The 13,055-nt window shown below is 32.9% G+C and overlaps 1 protein-coding gene across 6 annotated transcripts in view; it reads right to left on the reverse strand.

Moving 5' to 3' along the window:
• Lrp1b (LDL receptor related protein 1B) overlaps positions 1-13,055 on the reverse strand; it is a 1,877,349-nt gene that overhangs the window by 136,088 nt on the left and 1,728,206 nt on the right. For all 6 annotated transcript variants that reach the window (XR_012447185.1, XM_074070662.1, XM_074070660.1 and 3 more), the window contains 4 exons: positions 12,816-12,922; positions 12,358-12,490; positions 7,454-7,576; positions 621-746 (listed from right to left, as the gene is read on the reverse strand). Coding sequence is in view for 5 of the 6 variants with exons in the window: in XM_074070662.1 (XP_073926763.1) it covers positions 621-746; positions 7,454-7,576; positions 12,358-12,490; positions 12,816-12,922 (489 nt within the window). In the remaining variant the exon portion in view is untranslated. The remainder of the gene's footprint in view (positions 1-620; positions 747-7,453; positions 7,577-12,357; positions 12,491-12,815; positions 12,923-13,055) is intronic.

Genomic DNA, 13,055 nt, shown 5'->3' on the forward strand with positions numbered 1-13,055 from the left:
AATGATATGAAAAACACGGGTATACTATCCTTTTTTTTAAGCACTTGAGACAGTGAAAAAATTTTTGAAATTATAGAGTTTTATAAAAGTAATACTATTTTTTTTCTGTTGTAAATAACACCCCATCTCTATAAGAAAATGTACGCAAACACCCTGAGTGGGGATTTTTTTTAAGTGACATAAGCTGTATCAAGTGAGTTCAGGTCAGGTTTTGTCTCCAAATCATTTTGCATAACACTGAAGTACATCCTTTGTAATAGGAGCTATATGGCTCTCTTAATTTTGAAAAGAGGATTATGTGTTCATACAATGCATATAAATCCCTCTCCACAATCAACTGTCTTAACAAGGAACATTTTTAAACCAAGTTGTTTCATTATTAGACTAGTATTTTCTGGAATAAAGTCCCTTGGCATGGACTCTGAATAAAGCCACACATCTCTGCTATGCAAATGAAACCTCAGTAGATTATTTTTATACATTGTCAGAACATCAAGTACCTTAAAAAATATCTTCAGACATGGCACATGGAATTTTTTTCTATAATTTTAAGCTCTCAAATCATTGTCTTGTCTTGTATTTGCTACTAAATCAATTTATTTCTCACTAAATAGATTTACCACTACAGTGATCTTCATCTGAGTTGTCACCACAGTCATCAATCCCATTGCACAGCTTCTCAGATTGCAGGCAGATTCTATTATTTCTGCATCTGTGAGGTCTTGTGGGTGGGCAAAGAAATTTGACTGAAAAAAATAAAGACAGAAAAACCAAAGAAGCTCCTTTGGGTACACTGACTTATGAAGAAGACACTTGTCTTTCTTTGTTCTGTTTTTTTCTTTTCAGACTCATAATGTAGCTTTTCTCAATATTTTTTATTGTGAAAAATGCCTACTAGTGGATACTAGAAAATATGTGCTGACAGAAGCTTAATGATTCAAGTTATGTATATTAACTACTGAAGAGAACACAGCTGAGATGTTGAATGAAGTAAGGAAGCAAGCCAAACTTCATGTTTTCCTTTCCAGATGCCTCATCTTAGCTGACTCCACTTGATGTACAAGATTAATTTATGTCTGTGATTTACGCAACATGTCAGGACATTTAGATATCTCAAGGAGCAAATTCACACAACATAGAGATTGAGAAAGCATTTGTTTCAGACTTCAAATTGAATGTAGGTCAGTGAGTGCAGGAAAAGATATTTCAACATTATTATATATGGGTTTCTTACTCTAAATAATGTTTAGATATGTTCTTGAAGCATATAAATTAATGTTATTTATTGTATATATGTGTGTATGCATCGTTTGTATATATGTGTATGTATGTGTAAGAGAGAGAGAGAGAGAGAGAGAGAGAGAGAGCGAGAGAAGCCAGGGAATTTTATCCCTCCTATCACTACTCTTTCTTTATCTGTGTATGTGGAATCTTCCAGGGCCTGTCCTTGGTGGCTGGATGTCCATATTCTTAAATCTGTTGCTTAGATATTCCAATTCACATTAATTAATTCCCATGCACCTATATCCCCAACTTTTATCTCCCTCTGACCCCTTCTCCCCAAAAATTAGCTTTGTCTCATTTCCTTAGTTCACTTACTGGCACTTCATAGGTGAAAGACAGATTTCTAAAGACATTTCTATCATTGATTTTCAACTCCTAATAGTCACCACCTCTTGTTGATATTTTCCCCAAACTTACCTTCTTCTGTTCATCCTTAGCAGTTATAGTCACAATACTTTAGCTCTTTGTTATCTCTTACAGTTTCATTTCCTTTTGTTAGCTCCTCAATAAGTCATGAGAGTTTTGTCTTTGTGAACCTGCCTTACCTTTGCATATTTTTCTTCGTATGTGGAAGATAGGCCCAAAAGATAAATGTAAACATAAATGTATGCATATATTTGTAGAAGATAGATAGATACATAGATGGACAGATAATAGATAGATAGATAGATAGATAGATAGACAATGTTTGTAACACTAGAAGTATTTGACAGGACCAGGGCGAGAAAGGAGAGAGAAACAGAGAATGAATAATAATGAGATAAAAAATTTCATTAATAGGCAGTGGAGGGAAGGGGGAGTAACAGAGGAGGTTAACCTGATTAAAGTACAATATATTGATGGGTGAAACATTGTGGCAAAAACTCTTTGAACAATGAATAATCTTAAAAATGAAAGACAGAGATTGGGATGATTAAGATTTGAGGCCAGTCTAGACAAACATTTCTCAACACCCCATCTCCAAAACAACCAGAGCAAAATGGACTGCAGGTGTGACCCAAACAGTAGTGTGCCTGCTTTGTAAACATGAAGTCTTCAGTGCACAAACCAGTCCCACTAAAAAAAAAGAGAGTGGGGAGAGAGAGAGAGAGGGAGAGGGAGAGAGAGAGAGATGGAAGAAAGGCAGGAAGGAAGGCAGGAAGGCAGGAAGGAAGGAAGAAGAAAAGACAGGAATTAAAACAGTTTCTGTTACATGGTAGGTTGTAATAGGAGGGGGAGGATAAATGAAGAGGATGAAAGAAGGTAAAATGTGGTTAATGTGTTTTACATACTTGTAAGAAAATAGAACAATGAAACGTGTTGAAATTATTTTAAGTAGAGGGGAAGGGTTGAGGGAGAATGATGGAGGGGATGGATTTAACCAAGGTACATCACTACCACATAAGGAAATGTGACAATGAATCTTCTGTACACAACTAATGCTAATAAAAATGTTTTAAAAAGCCATGAGGTCAGTCCAACATATCAATCTTATATCTCCTCTGTAGTGATCTTCAGTGTACAATTTAAGACACTTTCCATGGCCTATAGACTTTTTATTATCTTCTCTATAACATTCCTACAGATTTATCCCTTGTCTGTTTTAGTAGTCTAGTAATACACTTTATCAAAGCTCCCTTACATGTGCTACAGTCCCTAATTGACCACCCTTGTTAACTGGAATCTGGTTCTTTCTCCAAGTACACTTGCTCCCTTTGAGGTTAGTTAGGAGTATCTCTTAATTTGTTGAAACTTTACACTGTCTCATGATTGAAACATTTTAGTTTCTAGCCATAACTTGCAGAACTTCATTACTCTATGCTTTTCATACTAGTTTTAAAAACAAAATAAAACCAAATATTATTTTGAGACCCAAAATTTAATCATACCTGTATCTCATTGCAATTTCTTCATCAAACTTGTGAAAACCACCTCTTCCCTAATGCACTGAAGGCTGTCTATCATAGCACCTCTGTCATAGGTTTTATTATTTTTTTAATTCTCCTTTCAGATGCATCCCAGCATCCTAGATGGCTTTAGCATTCACAGGAGCATACCAATCAATAACTGGCCTCCTTAGTTCTTTGAATTTCTTATAAATAATTCTTCTAGACTAATATTCCTAGGTCACCATTCTTCAGGATTTTGAACACTGGTGTATTAAAACAAATCTCTTCTTGATTCAGGCAATAACATTTCCTATTTTCACACATAAGAACATTAACTAACGCATACTATTGCAGGCTTGATTTGTCACTTCTTACAATAACATCATTTACAAACTATTAATATGAATGCCCCAAATTTTGATCACAAGCTCTTACATTTAAAGATTTTAATTTAACCTGTTCATTATAATCCTTCAGTTTTATCTTCAACTCTAGTCCATTGACCTGTCTACCTTTTTTTATTCACCAATTTTTCTTTTTTTGTCTTCGTTCTCCTCCCTTTTTTATTGTTAACCTACATTTTATTGAATACTGTCTCATGTTCCTTTTTAGAAATTCATATTCTTTCCAATAACTTGATTTTTTCTGGCCCTTTCTCTTTTCCATCTTCATTACCTAAAAGAAACCCTAAGCCCAAATGAATAAAACCATTTGCTCCCCCAGTATCTGCTTCTGGATAGTCCAATAATATTTCAGATGATCACAATATGAGACCAACTAATGTCACCCAGTATGAGTATTTACCAGTGCCACTTGGAAAGACTGTATACCTCTGTAGTCATGACACTCTCCTACCTTTAGTGAAATTGATTCAAATTTGCACTTCTTCCAAGCCTCCATACACCAAATTCCATCCTCTATAAATGAATGTATTTCCCACTACACATATACAAAAGAAACTTTAAAAATTGGAAAATTCCTGGTCACTTTTTGCAACAATTGCAGATGTACTTATATCTACACATGATCTATCAACTAATTTCAATATTTTAAATATCAGGAATGGAAGGATAACTCTTATTTAAAAGTAATTTTTCAAACTTCTTTGCAACTCATTTTTCCCCTTGCCTCCTCAGGATCCATCCCATCTTTCTTGTAATATGTTATATCTAGTCTCGTTGTCACACTCTTATTTATTTATTTTGATTTTAGTAGCTCATTCTTTTACAATTACTGACCTGATTTTCTTCTGACAACTCATATTCATTTAGATGTTTAGTGTCACTTAAAATCTTTCCTAAATCCTGTGTTGTTGAATAATTTACTCCCACCTTGCATAATCTTTAAAAATCCTTAGTACTTATATTTTATTTATTCAGATTGTCAAGTTTACATTATGTAGACCATCTCTTTTCTTTGAGACAAAGAACCAAGTCTCTAATGCCACCTTGAAATCTTTACTTTTTATCTCCTTAAGTCCATCCCCAGGCAGTCATCTAATCTTCACTTGTAAAACCATTCCTCTTCTAAATCCCCCTTTCTCTCAAATATGCAAACAAAAGCACCCTACAAGTTACACTCAACAACATTCACTCTCTCACCCTCAATTTGCAATATATTATGTAATCTGATTTACTTGATCTTTTGCATCTTCAAATCTGTCTCTATTTTACCTTCATATGTCTTCATCATTGTAATCCAAGCTGCTAGCACAGCTTGCATAGAGTACTGAGGAAATGCTCACTGTCTTTGCCTCTTTTGAGCCAACATTTGTAAAATATGGTCATGTGCCTTCCTTGCTTATATAGAGATGAGTCTGCTTTATTATTGTCATCTCCAGGTTTCATGGAACATTGATTCCCAGACACCTGCAAATAGCAAAATCTGAAGATGCTCAAACCACCACATACAAAATGGAGCAGTATTTGCATAGAACTTGCTCACATCCTCCTATATATTTAAATTATCTCTAAATTACTTGTAGTAACTAAATGTTACAACAATGGCTGTTGTACTATAACACTTAGGGAACAATGACAAGGAAAGTCTGTTCAGTACAATTTTGTAATGTTTTCTATAAGCAGTTGACTGAATAGACAGATCTGAGCAGTATGGATTTGGAGGTCTGCCTCTCTTTTCAAATGCATTCATTCTAAATCTGCAAATCATTTTCCAAAGCTCACATGATTCTAGATATTTCTACTGTATCTTCAGTTACACGCTAAACCAATATTTACTTTCCTGTGTATTTTTGGGAACATGAGTTCCTCTATTAAGTTTGCTCTGCTTCAGGGCCTTCTAATTCTTATTTCTTTTGTCTACAACATGTCATAGCCCAATTCATATGGCCCATGTGAACATAGAAAACTGACTGAAACAGACTGAAATTCACAGGTTATTTTTCATATTCCAAGATTGAAAAAATTCCTTAGTCCTATACATGCATAACTTACTATGCTTTTACTTCACAGCAGGGATCATAGTTTTCACTTATGTATATTTTTATGATCATTAAATTTGTGAGATTGTAGTCCATATCTCTTTCTCTCATCACTACATTCCATATCTTTCTCAGATCTCAGTCTCCAGGTTAGCAATTTCTTGGGCAGTGGTACGGAAGTTTGAACTCAGGGTTTCACGCTTACTAAACAAATGCTCTGTGACTTGAGCTACATCCCCGTCATAGTAAATATTTTTTAAATGAATGAATGAATGATACTTTGTCATTGTTATTCACTTTACTTATGGTGTCATTTAGCCTATATTCCACAGAATTTTAGCTTTCTGAATTCCATATTAACCTTCTCTACCTTATCTGTAGTTTTTACTTAATTCTATTATCGCTTGAAATACAATGTGTAATCTCCTTATCTAAAAGGAATCGTGTCCCTTTCATTTTAATCCTGATTACTTAGCATATTCTATGGCACAGAATAGCTTGACTTAATATTGATGTTAAGAGGAATGTAAAAATTTCAGCTAGCATTTGCAAGGTTTTCCAGGTGAGCTGGCTATGTGGTAGGCCCCTAAGTAAAACTTCCTGGCACTTGAAATGGCCCTGAAGGATATGACTCTGCAGCCCTACCATGTCAATTACAAACCGTTTCCAATTCCATTCACTGTTTTTTTTTTTTTTTTTTTTTTTTGGTGAAGTGGAGTAAAGAAAGAAAAGAAAATGCACAATTGATAAAAACAACAGATTCTAGTTGTTATTGGCAGATACCTGCTCACATTTTTTGATTTATGATTCAAAACGAATATTATCTCTTGTAGTTTTCTAGAGTCTGTTAACATAATACCAAGAAAAGTTATTCACTTCAACCTTCAGTATTACCTCTAGGAAAATTATCCAAAAGTTTGTCTTCTTCCTCTCAAACAACTTTAAGTATAAAGCTGCCTTCTGCTTTGTATTGTTTCCAACTGTAACATTAGTAATCAAAATCCATTATTTTAGTGTTCTCAAATTATACATTTTTTTCATCACAAAAATATGCACCTAATAAATATCACTCAAGGGTAACTTGAATTTGGAGAATTAATTATTTTTGTTAACATTTTTATATTTAAATGTTAAATATCTCCTATTCTGCCTAACATTTGTGATTATACACACACACACACACACACACACACACACACAAATACACACATATAGTAGAGTCTTGTTTTTTTCACACACACACACATATATTTATATATATGCATATATATATATACACATATGGAGAGAGACATCTAATTTCTTCCCTGAACAACTTCAGTAAAGGGTGACTTGTGAATTGTAATGTGATCTTTTTTAATTTTATATCTTTTTTTAATTAATTAATTTTTAGCACTGTTTTACCAGGAGTACATTGTGAACTTTACAGAAGTTCTAAGAATACATCATATCTGAATTCACCCCCTACATCATCCCGCTCTCCCATCATGTTCTTACCATTCATATTTTTTGCAATTTATTTATCTGTTAAAATTGCTTAGCCTAAAACATCAATCTGGTGGAAAGCCAAAATCCTTCTGTGTACCTTATTCAATTCAAAATGTCAACTACACTAAATTCTTCCAAACAGACCATAATCTATCCCTGGAATTGTGCTGACACTCTCAGGTTTAGATTTAGGATGGCCTTCTAGAAAGACATGAACTTTGAACAAGGTAATCTCTTTATTACCTGGACAAAAGCTGTAACTGGTTGTGTTTTATTTACCTAACCCCAGGGTGGTAGAGTCTGTGGTTCATTGATTCACAAAGTACATTGAATCAGGAGATGGTCTACAATCTGAGCCAAGTGGGGTCCTTACCACACAGATCAGGGGCTTCATCAGAATTGTCTCCACAGTCGTCTGCTCCATCGCACACCCAGAAGTGCAGTTTGCAAAGGGAATTATTGCAAAGGAATTCATCAGCTGTACATATATTTCCGCCTTTATTTTAAAACAAAAAGGGAAAGACATTAGTAATAATAGGTATAGGGTTTAAATCCTTCTGATTTGTTTTTCTTTCCTTATAGTTGTTTCCTGCATAATATTAGGAGTAGATAATGTGCAAAGATTTTTTTTAAAGAGTGGTCAAGATTTGCTATTCAAAACATTCTCATATTATTCTGATAAATACCAAATTTTGTTTAGGAAATATCAAAAGTATCAGAAGGTTTTCCAAATCTAAATTATCTCCCAGTACACATAATTTTTGGGTTATTGAGCTATAAAGAAATTTAGATTTTAAAGTATTAATTTAGTTTAACTAAATTAATTAAATTAAACTCTGTTATTCTATTTATTTATTTAATTATTCCTTATTTACTTATTTGTTACTTATTTACTTATTTATAACTTACTTATTATAGAGTTTTGCCAAATAACCCAGAATGTCCTGGAAACTTTAATGTTGACCAGGATGAACTTGAATGCTCAATCTTCCTTCCTCCAATTCAAAGTGCTAGAATTACAGGTGTGCTTCTTTAACTTTATTTTTTCTTTGTGATGTAAGGAATCAAATCAAGGCCTCACACATGCTCAACATCCCCCACTCCAAAACTGTTTTATTCTATGTAACAGTCATAGTTATTAAATAATTACTGCTTTATCTGAAATACTGACATAGTGACTCACTAAGAATTTAGAATAACTTATAAATTGTTTGTTCAGTCACAGAGAAACAATTAATTTTGTAAAACCTATAGGAATTTGACCATGTCATTCAACATTCTTTTTTTCCAATAAAAACTGTGCATTTTTAAAAAATGTGTATTTTTAAATGTTTTAACTTTTCTCTTTTCTCATAAGCTAAAAAAAAATAGAAATACAAGAATATAACTTAAAATTTGTAAGTATACCCACCACATGAAAGATAACAAAAAAACTAATAAATTTGTGTTATATGTCTATACAAATAGCAATATGTAGAAGGGACTTGAATGATTATGGAGTAAAGAACTATGGATTCCTGTCTTGCTTTTACAAGCCTAATTATTTCTCAGACACTCAATACCTTCATATGTTACAAAAGAAGCATGATGAAGTAATTTATAAAATTTTATTTACAAATGGTACTAGGAAAAGCAACATGAAAATGGGATATAGAATTAAGGTAAATAAGACTATTCTTACATTAGATATTAAAATAAAGCTGAGGTTTTTATTATTGCTGTGAGTTAAAAAATGAAGACATTAAGTGAGAGAAAGACAGACATGGCTTGTTGATAGACATGTCACATTAAAAAGAATAACAAAGTTTAGAGAAAGGTAGATTCTTTAGAAATTTAACAGCTAAAAGTTAGACAAAGAATTTATGGATATGGTGTTCTAAACTGTTGTAAGATTTTCTGTGAAAATACAAAGCAAAACCAGTACAGCTTTCACTGGTATCTTTTCAAACCACCAGTTTTGAAGAGACAAAGGCAGGTCCTTTGTGACTGTACAAAGGTCACCACATAAGACATCTAGCAGCCCCACCTCTGTCTTGGGTGTACTCCTTCCTTTCAAATGCTAAGCTCTAAAATAATACAATCTAAAAATAATCTCCTGCTGGCGGAATGGCCCAAGCAGTAAGAACATCTGCCTAGCAAGTGTGATGCCCTGAGTTCAAACCCCAATAACACAATATATATATATATATATATATATATATGTACACATATATACACATATATATGTACACATATACACACATATATATAAAACTTCAACTCCTAAAACTCATGTAACAAAATCTATTGCCACTTAACAATTCATTGTCTGAAAACAGTATAAAAGATAACGTGTAATCTTTTGCATTAAAGAAACTAAAGATTCAGATTATCAGTTTGAGGTCATAGCTTAATTCAAAATAGAAATCTATAAATTGTGAAGAAGAGTTGCATTATTTTCAGAGTAACGATTCTAATGACTAAATCTCCTTGCATACTCTTATTTTACAATGTATTACATTAAAAAGGAGTTTGTGAAGTCTTGACATCCTCTGACTATTTTAGAAAATTCTACTTGTAGCACATCAGTCTTGTTAAAAGGAAAAAATGATCTTCCTAAGGTATTGCTTTAAATAACATTGTAATTTTCCCCATAAGTGTTATACATTCCACTCTTTTTATTAAGAAGAGAAATATAAATTAAATCATAACTGGAACAGAAAAGCAAAGGTTTTGTGATAACCTACTAAAGATTTCATGTTGTACTGTGATGAATTTGCATTTTAAAAAGGCATCTTGGGGTTGCCATGACAGCCTGGGTATAAAATAAAATGCTTTAGTTTGAAATGACTTGAAGCACACGGAAACAACAGGGAAGCATATAATTTAAAGAGACTGGCTGGATTAAAATTCCAGTTTCCTATGTTTGTTCTTGTTCATCTCAACAGGAGCATATTAGAAAAACAGAAAAGTATATATTAGTTAACAATGACATGTCTAAATTATAACTGAGCTCTTGGCAAGTTCATAGAGGGCTGGTCAAGAGAATCATCACAGAAAATAAGCATCTAGATTTGTCATCTTAATTTGGGTTGAAAGAAGCTTTAATATATGATAATATTTTGTAATTTACACAAATAGCTCACATACTTTTGAGCTGGTGATTGCTAAAAAAGAATAGCCCTCAATCTTTCCCACTAAAATTACCATGAGTTACAAAATAAAGTTTAAAAGCCAGACAGAACAAGCACCAAGTTTCAGTAAAGCCACATGTTCTACCTTTAAAATGAGAATGCTGATTTTAATTCTATTGTATTGTGTTTGGGGTGTGAATCTTAAAGTGAACAAGTAAAACTGATCCACTGGGAAAATATGCCATGTTAATCCTGTAATTTTCTTAACTTTAGGCCCTTTTACCTAATGACTAGTTAGTTCATGTGGATGGATTTGGAATGAATGCAAATGAGTTTTAATTAAATTTGTTTATTCAGGCATTCCATTTCCTCAAAACCTTGAAATATGTTTATCCAATACTCAAGCCAATTCCTAAGAGTAAATTAATTACTAAAAATCCAAACTTTGTCATGCCTTAATGTTCATCTACTCAAGATCAAATATTTCAACCAACAAGATATTTTTCATTGGAACTTAATAGCCTAGCAGCAAAGAAACTAAGGAAAATTAGAAGAGTGAGTAGAGTAGTGGAGTGGGGGCTTTGATACATTTGCAAATGACCGAAGTAAAGATTCTGAACTCACTTTTTAATAAGATTAAACATTTAGTGGAATCCTTTTAAAACTAAAAGATGCTTGGAATTTTCAAGTTTGGCCAAGATATGATACCTACAAAGGGATAACCGAATACAAGGCTGGATAGGTAAAATGGCACCATTCTTTCCTGACCTTTAATTTACTGCCAGGTGAAGTCAGTTCTATATTTAAACAAGTAAGCTTAAGTAAAGATTAGCATGACAGGTTATATTCAAATGGGATAAACTGAGCAGCAGTAAACAGTACTTATTGGAACCCAGTTGAGTGGCATTCCAGAAGTCAAGGGAAGAGCTAGACTGCTGCAGTGACCAAAGCTAAAGGGAGAGCTTATTATCTGAAGTAATTTAATGGCATCCTAGTTTTTGAATATAAGAGTACAAATGAATTGTATATGCCAGGCTGTCCACAATATTTCCTGTCTCTAGAAGGACTTACTACAGAAAGTGAGTATGAAAATTTATGCAAACAGCTATTATTTACATTGAATCTTTTATTTTTCTCTATAATGCACTGCAGATTCTGAAAGAAACTAAAATTTCTTCTGAAAATAACACTGTCAAGTTTGGGTTAGAGATATTATGTAATTATAAGCACCTGATCTAATATTAAAAAAGTAGAAGATACTTTTTTCTTCAATTACTGTGTAGTTGCAGAAGTAATTATTTTAGATACATTAAACTGCATACCCTGAAAGCATTTTCAATGCCTTGCATCATGTGGAATATCTAGTTTCATCTCTGTTGATAATATTCCATACATTTGGAAAAGTAAAGTCTTTCTAGAAAATTTATAAGCAAGTCACAAGAAGTTTCATATTTAAGGAACAATTTAACAATTTGAAAATAAATGTGCAAAATGTGATCATTTTAAGCTTCAGCATACATTTTCTTTACTTTCATTAATTTCCAGTTACTCCAAATAGTAACAATCACTGCTTTTAATATGATGATTTACAACTAAAAATTGTTGTATGACATAAAATGGTCTTCACAGAGATGGAAAATAATATGACAAAATTGAAAATTGCCTTCCAGACCAACAAAAAGTAGGACATTTCTCAACAATACATTAGAAGGAAATCTGGGAACATAACTTATAGCTTATATATCATATAGTAAATGAATGTGTGCAATCTGGTATGCCATAAATACATTCTTCCTGTTCTCCAGAGTAAGGTAAGCAATGTGGAAGAGAAGCACATGCAGAATTGAGAAAACACTTTTAGTAATGGTCTTGGTGACTATGCTATCTGTGTTCTTCACAAGTCATTGTCATTGACTCAGCATCAAACCTGAAGTTATCTTCCAACTAGGTAATCAATGAACACTTGCAGTTAGGTGGAGTTTTTCATGTACATTTGGGGATTATATTCTGTTAGAAAATCCTCTAGATTTTCTTTACTTAGAACAAGTTATCATGCAAGGGAACTAGAAAAAGTAAAAAGACTTGTTTAATCTTCTGCCTCTAGCATATGCTATGCATTCTGCCCAGCACCTTCACTTCCATCCTCCCATTTATGGGTACACACCTCTGTCACAGTTCTCTTCATCACTGCCATCTACACAATCATGAATTCCATCACACAGCCATCTCCTTGGTATACAGTAAGCTTTATTTTTACATCGAAACTGATCTTCCTTACATTCATTCACACAGTCCATCTGTTAAAAAAAAAAGGGTACTGCAGTTTTCATTAATGATAATGATACCATCAAAGGAAAACTAAACGTGCAGCTTCTAATACTGGAGATTTATCACACAGTGGGGTTCCTTTTATTTTGACTTAATCAATATAACCTCCACAAATGACAATGGCCAGACAACTTAAAGATTCAGGTATTTGCAGAGATGATTGCATTTATTGTATTTGTCTGACATTTTAGACAGTGCTGAGAATTAAGTTTCTTTCTTTTTATTTTCATTACATTTGTTTTCTGAATCTTAGTTCATGCAATTCAAAGATTTTAATCAAATGATAGATATTACCTCATCGGAGCCATCAGCACAATCATATTCTCCATTACATTTTAAAGATGCTGAAATACATCCTCTGCTGGCACATATATATTCACTTGCGGAGCAAGCAGGAGAAGCTGAATACAATTATAGAGTTAAGATTTAGATAAAACAAAAAGAATAACTAGTTTGGGAGATTAAAAAAACATATGTAAGCATATGGAAATATGAATTTCTGGATGGTAATGAGAATAGTTTACAGCATTTAAA

Source organism: Castor canadensis, chromosome 4 (genome assembly GCF_047511655.1).
Source record: "Castor canadensis chromosome 4, mCasCan1.hap1v2, whole genome shotgun sequence".
Taxonomy (NCBI): Eukaryota; Metazoa; Chordata; class Mammalia; order Rodentia; family Castoridae; genus Castor; species Castor canadensis.